The sequence below is a fragment of the Equus quagga genome, chromosome 14, assembly GCF_021613505.1.
Source record: "Equus quagga isolate Etosha38 chromosome 14, UCLA_HA_Equagga_1.0, whole genome shotgun sequence".
Lineage (NCBI taxonomy): Eukaryota > Metazoa > Chordata > Mammalia > Perissodactyla > Equidae > Equus > Equus quagga.
In genome coordinates, this window is record NC_060280.1 from 1585120 (window position 1) to 1595699 (window position 10580).

The 10580-nt window shown below is 38.5% G+C and overlaps 1 protein-coding gene across 3 annotated transcripts in view; it reads left to right on the plus strand.

The window, feature by feature from the left end:
• The window catches only part of DCDC1 (doublecortin domain containing 1), a 427916-nt gene that overhangs the window by 236052 nt on the left and 181284 nt on the right, over positions 1-10580 (plus strand). For all 3 annotated transcript variants that reach the window (XM_046637833.1, XM_046637832.1, XM_046637834.1), the window contains one exon: positions 1886-2004. In XM_046637833.1, coding sequence (XP_046493789.1) covers positions 1886-2004 — 119 coding nt within the window. The remainder of the gene's footprint in view (positions 1-1885; positions 2005-10580) is intronic.

Consider the following 10580-nt stretch of genomic DNA (forward strand, 5'->3'; position numbering starts at 1 on the left):
ACCATAGACGGTTTTTCTTCTTCCCGGCACTCCCAGGGGCCCAGAACCCCCCGGGCAAGTTTGCTGCTAGGAGCTTGGGGGCAAGGGGGTTGAGACTCTTTTCTCAAATGCAGTGTGGATTGCCCTTAGGTGCTGTTCTTTCATTCTCTGAGAGTTAAAAACAAGCCTACAGAGTAATTAAGATGCAGGGGATTAAGAGAGGTTGTTCACTTCACATACCGAGGCAGAATGAGGTTAGGGGAGAAATAAATCTGCTCCCAACCTGGAGACCAACTGCCACCAGCCCTTTTAAAGTTGTATTTTGTCTCTGATTTAGTAACAATCTCTACCATTTTGTTAAACATCTGCTAGACATCATGCATCTTACACATGTTTATTATCTCATTTAATTTTATAAAAATTATGCAGGTTTTCATGTTATAGCCAAACGAATTGAGGCTCATAAGTAGCAGAGGAAGGATTCTTGGTCTGTCTGCTTTCAAAACCTAGGCCTTTTCACTGTCATATAAAACATTGCTCCATGTTTACCAATTTATGAGCACGGTGGCAGTGTTCTAGTTTTACCTCTGCTGCTGAATAGCTGTGTGACCTCAGGTGAGCCACATACTGTATCTGGGCCTTAGGCTTCTCATCCGAACAGAGTGGGACCAGCTGATGTGGATGGGCCTTTCCTACATCTCCTGTTCTGTAACTCCATCATATGTGCGTCTAGAATTTCATGATATCAAAAACCTTTACTTGTCTAAAATTTCCTCAAAAATAGTTGACGTGTTTACTGAAAAGAGTATGGGTTTTGGAGTTAGATAGATGGGAATTGGAATCTCTTTTGTGACCCTGGGAAAGTTACTCGGCAGCCCCGAACCGCTCTCTCCTTATCTGTAAAGTGCAGTGAGGCATAGCTGCGTTGCACGGTTGCTGTGGGGACTGATAAATGAGACAGCACGTGTGAAGTCCAAACAGTGTCTGGTATACAGAAAGTGCTGATATAATGCTGATTCTTTTTCCTCACCTCAAGCAGTTTCCTTTCTGTGCAGACAAGCGTGTTCAAATGAGGATTCCAGTCAGTGCTGATTAGAACCAAAATTTTTAAAGAATACTTTTCCTAAGTCTTGAGATATTTCTTTTCCACACAACAAAAAACATGAGAAATAAAAGTTCCATGCTAAAAAGAAAACAATTTTGAAAATATTTTTAGATTGAACATTCTCTCCCTTTTTCACAATAAATCTTTTTACTTGTTAGGATAGAGAATTTTGCAGGCTGAAAATCCTCAATATGTGTAAATGAATTCTTCAGTCTGTTGCCACTTATTTAAAATGTTGTGTTGATTCTCTAAGTGAGAAAAATTGTTAAATGACCATTCAAACAGTATTCCCAATCTATTCTCTATCAGAGAATCCTAACATTTAAAACACAAGCGTTCACACACCACCTTAAAATGTTTAACCTGTGGTGTGTAGACCCAGAGGAAAACTTTAAATTGCTACAAAGTTTACGTATTTGTTTCAATCTTTTCAGCTCCCTGCATTTTTTTGTGTGCATACATGTTTCCAGTCAGCTCCGTAGTTGTAACTGTAACAAGTGACTTGTGATGGACCCAAATAGCTGCACTGTGAAATATGCACAGAAAAAAAGGGCAAATGAAGATATCAAGGTTTGCTTTATTTTGCGCTGAACTGTGAAATGCCACCCTTGTCAGACAGGAGCTCACTGGCTCTGAGCAGGGCTCGTGCCTGCTAAGTTGAGGGTAGTGTTTCACTTTCGGCAACTGTTAATATCCGGGGTTATCCAGGCATAATGACCTCACTATTTGTGACGCATTGTTGAATTTTCTGGTTCTTTTAACTTATTTAGACCTTTCTCCCCCCTCTCTGTTTGTGGGAAGACTGGAATGATCCTGAGCCGAGCAGTAACTCAGGGCTGCCTGGCTGTTGGTTGTCCGATCAGAGTCAAGGCCGCTGACGGAGCGTCGCTAGATGGACATAAATTAATCCTACAGAAAAGGTAACGCTTACGAGCTGGTTAGCTCAGAACAATACATGGTAATTTCAAGATCTCCGAGCCGTCAAATCATGATGCCTTCTGGCTGAGATGAAATGTTCGTTAGGTGTTTAAATTTGTGTTCATAATATCAATATTAATTTTTATAATCTAAAATAAGCTTGAAAATATATGCCACTTAGCTTGGTAGCATTTCTGAGATATTTTTAAAAGTAAAAAGTCGGCCTTCATGTGTCCCTGTGTTGTAGACGAGCTGCTGCTTTAATCTATACTTATCAGAACTCTTCTTTATTTCCATTTTGATTGCTAATTTAAAAATTTAATGTTCTGTGCATATTCCTAACCTTTTCCCCATCTTCTAAATATGAAATATTGAACTGTGAAAGAAAAATCAAAAAATTACTGGCTTGTAAGGCACTAAAAAGTGTACTTCTTGTGTGTTTTTTCTGACTTGGGAAGATAAAATTAAAATTAAAAAGTAAATTAAAAAAATTCAGCAATGGGGAAGAAAGTTGATTTCTCTTCAATAGTCTGGAAATATTTTTGCCTAGATGCTTTCTTTTTCTCGCTCATTTATCTTCTGCTTTCACCTAGTGTTGACAAAAACAAGTTCTGCTCTCCTTCAGGACTTAGAGAGCTCTTAGGCAACTGTCGGCTGGATAGGCAGCCAGGACATGCGTAAGGCTGACACCAGGACTAGAGCACGTGGGCAGCAGAGAAAGCAGCCCAGCCGCAAATACAGAAGGGAAGTTTTCTGTAACGTGCAAAACAGATTGTCCAACAGGAATCAGAATATCACTTCATGGTTAAGACCATGTTCTACAGAGTCAGATTTCCGGGTGTAAATACTGGCTGTACCTCCTACTCTAACAAAAAAAAATGTTATGAGCCAGACACTATTCTAATTTCTTTATATTGTAGTATCACATTTAACCCTTACAACAACCTGATAAGGTGTGTATCATTATTATTTTTTACATGTAAGGAAATTGAAGTGCAGAGAAGTCAATCAGTTACTCAGTCATACCTACTAAGTGGTTAGGCGGGAATGCAGACCCAAGCAGTCAGATTCTGTAACTCACTCTTAGCCACAATGCTACACTGCCTGTAGGTCAAAATCCAGACAGTTGCCATTGAGTGCCAAGTGTGGTAGCAGATATCTCAGGGCATGAGTAGGGTGCATTAATTGAGAAGCCCAGGCAGAAGGGAGAGGGAGCCAGTAGCTTGGCAGCCTGCAAACTGGCCAGTGCTAGTAGGGTCTCAAATACGTAGATCCCAAGGAAGGGCAAACAAACCCAAAGGAAGTCCCAGTTTGATGTGGTGCTGTATGTGGAGTGGGTAGCAAGGTTTCTAGAGCAGAATCAGTGCTGTAAACTGGAGACATGTCAAGAATCAGTTTGCAGTGATAATGACAAGGCCAAATCATGGAACATGGAGCCAGAGATGCTTCAGCTCATTGAGTCCATGGTTCTAGCAAAGAGAAAAACCCGTCGATTATAAGTGACCCAGATATGACACAGATCATGGACTTCATAGATGGGATATTAAAACAGTTATTGTAACTGTGTTCCATGTATTGAAGAAGCTAGAGGAAAGATTGAACATATTAAGTAGAGGCATGGAAGATATAAAAAGACTCAAATCAAATTTCTAGAAATGAAAACTGCAATGTATGGAATGAAAACTATGCTTAATGTGACTAATGGCAGATTAGACATTGTGGAAGAAAATATTAGTGAACTTGAAGAGATAGCAATAGAAATGAATCACAATGAAAACAGGAGAGAAAAATATTGAAAACAAAATAGACAGAGCATCAAAGAGATGTGAGAAACTTCATATAGCCTAATCACTGAGTAATTAGAGACTCTGAAGGGAAGAAGCTGGGAAAAGAAAAATGTTGGAAGAAATGATGTCTGAAAAGTTTCCAAATTTTGTGAGAACTATAACCCACAGATCTAAGAAGTTCAACAAATTCCAAGCACAAGAAATGTGAAGAAATGAAACCAAAGAAAATCATAATAAAGTAGCTTAAAATTGGTGATAAAGAGAAAATCTTAAAAGCAGACAAAGGGAAAAGACATAGTATGTGTAAGAGGGACAAAGAGAGGACTGACGGCAGATTTCTTGTTGGCAATAATGCAAGTGAAAAGGCGGTGGGCGAGCATCTCACAAACTGGAAGAATTTATCACCACCAAACCAGACCTGCACAGCAATGTTAGAGGAAGCCCTTTAAGTAGCAGATCCATCTATATGCTAACCTTCAAAAAACCTGCTTTAAATATGTAAGACACAAACAGGTTAAAAGTAAATGCATGGAAAATGTATGCAATGATGAAACTGATCCAAAGAAGGCTAGAATAGCTAAATGAATATCATTTGTTCCTGGTAATATTCTTTGCACTGAAGCCTACTTTCCCAATGAAAATATCTTTGGAATATTAAGGCATGATGATTAAGAGGTTAATTCATCAAGAAGACCTAACAATCCTGTACATTTATTCACTTCATAACCCAGCTTCAAAATACATGAAGTGAGAGCTGATAGAACTGCAAGGAGAAAGAGAAAAATCTACAGCTGTCGTCAGCAGTAACAATACACTGTTTCAATAATTAATAGGACAAGTGGAAACAATCTGTAAGGAAACAGAAGACTAGAACAACACCATCGACTGACTAACTGATATTTTCAGAGTAATGCACCCAACAGCAGCAAAAGACATATTCATTTCAAGTGCACAGAGTATTAACCAAAATACACTACATTCTGGCTATAAAACAGTCTCAAAATACTTAGCAGAATTTAAGTATTATAAAGTATGTTCTCTGACCATAATGGAGGTAAATTAGAAATCAACAGCAGAAAGCTTTCTGGAAAACCCCTAAATATATGGACACTAAGTAACACATTTCTAAATAACCCGTGGATCAAAGAAGAAAATCCAAATGGAAATTAGCAAGTATTTTGAACTGAATGAAAATGAAAACACAACATATTAAAATTTGTAGGATGCTCCTAAAGAAGTTCCCAGGAACTGTTGAGGAAATAAATAAAGCAAGAGGACAAATGAAAGAGGTGATATCACACAGTTACTAAAGGGATAGTAAAGTAATCTTTTGAACAACTATGTGCCAATAAATTTGTCAACTTAGATGATAAGGACCAATTCCTTAAAAGGCACAAACTACTAATGTCTACTCAAGAATAAATAGGTACCTAAATAGTCCTATATCTCTTACAGAGATTGAATTTTTAGTTGAAAACCTCCTCACAAAGAAAACTCCAGGCCCAGATGGTTTCACTAGCCTCTGGGGAATTCTTCCAAATATTTTAGGAAAAAATAATACCAGTTCTACACATTCTCATCCAGAAAATAGAAAAGGGAATACTTTCCAATTCATTCTCTGAGGACAGCTTTACTTTGATAACAAAAACCAGACAGACACAACAGGAAGAGAAATCACAGACTGATATTCCTCATGGACGTAAATGCAAAAGGCTCTCAACTAAATTTTAGCCAACTGAATAGAACGATGTATGAAAAAGCTAGGGGCCGGCCCAGTGGCACAGCGGTTAAGTGCACACGTTCCACTTTGGCGGCCTGGGGTTCGCCAGTTTGGATCCCACATGCGGACGTGGCACTGCTTGGCAAGCCATGCTGTGGTAGGTGTCCTGCATATAGAGTGGAGGAAGATGGGCACGGATGTTAGCTCCGGGCCAGTCTTCTTCAGCAAAAGGAGGAGGATTGGCAGATGTTAGCTCAGGGCTAATCTTCCTCAAAAAACAAAAAAAGAAGATAATATATTATGACCAACTCGAGTTTATTCCAACAAAGCAAAGTTCGTTTAACATTTGAAAATCAATCAGTATGAGTCACCATATTGGCAGAATAAAAAGGAAAAATGATAGGAACATAAAAATAGATATAGGAAAGCATTTAACAAAAGTCAACATCCATTCCTAATACAGCTCTCAGAAAGTTGAACACAAGGGAATTTTGTCAATAGGGCAAAGGGCATCTATGAAAAACCTACAGGTAACATCATATTTGGTGATGAAAGACTGAATACTTCCTGCCTAAGGTCAGGAACAAGGCAAGGTTGTCCACTCTCACCATTCCTGTTCAGCATGCATGGAAACTTTTAGCCAGTGTAACAAGAAAAGGAAAAGAAATAAAAGTCATCTAGATAGGAATTGAAGAAGTAAAACTGTCTGTATTTTCAGATGACGTGATTGTCTATGTAGAAAATTCTATGAAATCTACAAAAAGTCTCTAGAACTAATAAATGAGTTTAGCAAGTCTTAGGGTTTGAGCTCAATATACATATATTAATGATGTTTCCATATACTTACGACAAACAATTGGGAATTGAAATCGAAAAATACCATTTACAATAACATCAATAGTATAAAATACTTAAGAATAAATCAGACAAAATATGTGCAAGACTTGTGACTGAGAACTATAAAACATTGCTGAGTGAAATAAAGAAGACCTAAATAAGTGCAGAGGTGCACCGTGTTCATGGATTGGAAGACTCAACATCATCATGATGTCCACTGCTCTCAAAGTGATCTGTAGGGTTAGTGCAATCTCAGTGAAAACCCCAGCAAGCTTCTCATAAAAACTATCAAACTGATTTTAAAATTCGCATAGAAATGCAAAGGACCTAAAATAGTCAAAACAACTGAAAAAGAAGAACAAAGTCGGCAGACCTTTTTACCTGACCTCAAGACTTATTATAAAACTACAATAATAAAAACAATGTGTTGGGGCTGGCCCAGTGGCGTAGCAGTTAAGTTCACACGCTCTGCTTAGGCAGCCTGGGCTTCGATTTCTTAAATGTGACGACAAAAAAAACATGATCCACAAAAATGTAAATTGACAAATTGGACCTCATTGAATTAAGAATTGCTGCTCTTTGAAAGAAATTGTCAAGAGAATGAAGAGACAAGCTTCATCCAAGGGGAAACTTTGCAAATAATGTATATTTGCAAAATGCACACATACAACTCAAGAAATGATGGGCAGATAAATTATTTGGACCAATACTTTAACAAGGAAGATATACAATGGGCATATGAAAAGATCAACATCGTTAGTCATTAGGGGAATGTGAATAAACCCACAATGAAGTGCCACTACACATGCAGTGGAATGTCTGATGTTTAAGAGACTGACCATACCAAGTGTTGGTGAGAATATAAAGCAACTGGAACTTTCATACACAAGGGTAGAAATATAAAGTGGTTCAGTCACTTTGGACAACAGTTGGTACATTCCTAAAATATTAAATGTGTATCTACCGTAGTACCCAGCCATTCCAGAAATTTGCTTGAGAGAAATGAAAGCTTTTGTTCTTATGAAGACTTGTACACAAATGTTCATAGCAGCTTTATTTCTAAAGCCAAAAGTAGAACCTGGAAACAATGCGAACGTCCATCTATAGGTGAAGAGACAGATAAATTATGGTATATCTGTAACCATGGGCCCACCAGGACTAGTTCAACTGACCCCATCTCTTATCAACAGAGTGATTAAGAAATGCCCTTCAGAAAATCTGCAAAGTCTTGTAGCCAGGGCACATGCAAAAGAAGAAATCGTGACGTGAAATGACTGCAGAACCAAAGATCCTCCTCCCCATGGAACCCAAGGACTGGGACTCCACCGGAACTGAAAAGTTGGACTCTTATCAGAAGTGAACGGTCCCTCATTCAGGAAGAGCCAGTGTTAAAATTCCTTCCCACCTCATCAGAAATGTTTAGAACCCCATCATAAAAGTTCAGAACCTCCTCGTACATGTTTAGAACCCTGTCATAAATGTTTAAAACCTTCCCATAAATGCTTGAAGCCCATCAATCAAAACCTGCCCCACCAGCATCTCCATGTGCCAGCCTGTTCTCCTAACCTCCTAAACTTCGCCCCAAGTCCTGAACGGGGAGACAGATCTGAGGGCACACACCCCCGTCTCCCTGCAGATTGATCTCATGGAATAAAGCTGATCTCTCTTCCCAAAGGCTGATGCCATAATTAATTGGCTTGTTTATGCACATTGAACAGAGAACCCCAATTTTGTACAGTAACATGTCTATATGATAAAATATTACCCAGCAAGAAAAAGGAATAAACTCTTGAAGCACACAACGATCTGGATGAATCTCAAGGTAGTTATATTGAGAAGAAAGAGCAAAACAAAAAGAGTATACATTGTTTGATTCCATTTAAACAAAACTTTAGAAAATTCTAACTAATCTAGAGTGATGCAAAGCAGGTCAGTGTTTGCTGGAGATAGGAAGATGTGGAAGGATAGGAAGGAGGGACATCAAAGAGGCACAAAGAAATTTGGGGTGATTTTGGTGTGATGGATATGGATATGTTCATTATCTTGATTGTCGTGATGCTTTCACAAGTGTATGCATGTTTCAAAACTTATCAGATTTTGCACTCTAAATATGTACCTGTCAGTTGTTCAATATTTTATAATGTTGTATGTCAATTATTTTTCAATGAGCTGTTTTTAAAAAATACTAAAAAACAAACTATGAAAAGAAGCAAACAAAATCAAAAGGATGGGTAAGGAATGACTAAGTGCTACTTTAGAGGGAAGAGGTGAGGAAGGGCTCTTGGTGGGAGAGCTGACCTATGGCCACGGTCACAATGGGAGAGTGTTTGCAAAGGTGGTATATAGTTTAATGAGCATGCTCCTCATGCCCAGGGCTCTCCCTGTGCTGACTGGATCCTGAAGCGTGTGCTGCTCCGGTCTCAGCCCACTGAGGTTTACTTCCTCGATGCCCAAAGCTCCAAACTCAATGTCCTTGCTGCCCTTGGAGAAGAGAGCTGGGGCAAGGAAACAGATGACAATTTTAAAAAACTGCAGTAAGTTTAATTTGAAAAATCTCTACAAGAAAAGATTTGATTTCTTTTAGAAAGGAAGGAAAGAGGAGAGAGAGGGGCCGAAGCAGAAAGGGAGAGGATCCCATGCACATGAGGACTGTTTACCTTTGTATTGGTGCAACTTGCTTTACCCGAGAAACAAAATCCACTGCAAGGCAGAGGCAAAAGAGCGGAAAATTTGGAAACTAGAGGTTCTCACTAACTGCAAAGCTATGTTTCATCTTTTAGAAAGTAGTAAGGACCAAGATTTTTAAAGCTTCCCTCACCTCTGGGTATATACTCTCAAATATGTGTATCTTTTCCAGAGCATCTGAAGTGCCTGTGCAACTTATTGTTGTTTTAAACACAACCGTACTTCATTATAAATAACAAATATCCCCGTGTAACAGCAACTTCTAGAGAAATGTTTCTTTCTAAGCAGGATGATATGATTTTAACAAAAGCTATGAATCAAGACGTAACCTTTTATATGCTAAAAATAGCAGAACTACCACTTAAAGTAACAACCTGACAACTCACGAAGAATGTTGTAAACATATCATGCCTCATTAGTTCAGTTATGTCTCACTTGGTGTCACTCATCTCATTCTCACTCAATATGGCAAGTGCTTGCACAGATTCTTTTAAATATTTTTTCTGTGATGTGCATCTGTCCATGAATGGATGAAAGCAAACCAACGATGTCATTACCAAGTGATCTGAAAATCATAAAAATTATAAAAATCATAAACCTCGAAGTCAGAGATGCTTCTTTCCAAAAGATATCTTGGACATCTTAGCGCAAACCAGTTGAATCAAAGATTTTTTTTTCAGGCCTCCATTTAATCTTGGTTTTGCTTCAGTTTTAAAGAATGTGGCTATACGGGATCTGGCCTTTGGTGTTAAATTCATAAACAGTTTAAAGCAACACACACACACACACATGCAAACATCCACATACAGAGGTTAGATTATAGAGACTAAAAACTGGAGACCCATAGATTTTGTTTGGCCTGCACATTATTATAATTTTTTTGAATTGGTTGTGTGCCTATAGAAATAGGGAAATTTCACACAAAAATTACATATTTCTAGCTTTTCTTGAAAATAATCAGAAGAATGGGCAGCACTGGACCTTCATTCTCTCATGATACCAATCATGCAGGAAGTAATTCCCCCTTTGAGTGAAAAATATACCCTTCAGATGGAACATGTACCCTTCCAGTAGAATATGTACCCTTCAGACAAAATATATACCCTTCAGACGGAACATGTACCCTTCAGATGGAACATATACCCTTCTGCTGGAACTTGTACCCTTCAGATGGAACAGGTACCCTTCAGATGGAACATGTACCCTTCAGACGGAACATGTACCCTTCAGATGGAACATATACCCTTCTGCTGGAACTTGTACCCTTCAGATGGAATATATACCTTTCAGATGGAACATGTACCCTTCAGACGGAACATACACCCTTCCGGTGGAACATGTACCTTTCGGATGGAACATGTACCCTTCAGATGGAAATATATACCCTATAAATGTAACACGTACCCTTCAAATGGAACATGTATCTTTCAGACAGAACATATACCCTTTATATGGAACATATACCCTTTAGATGGAACAAAACCCTTCAGATGGAACATATGCCCTTCAGATGGAACATGTACCCTTCAGATGGAACATATACCCTTCA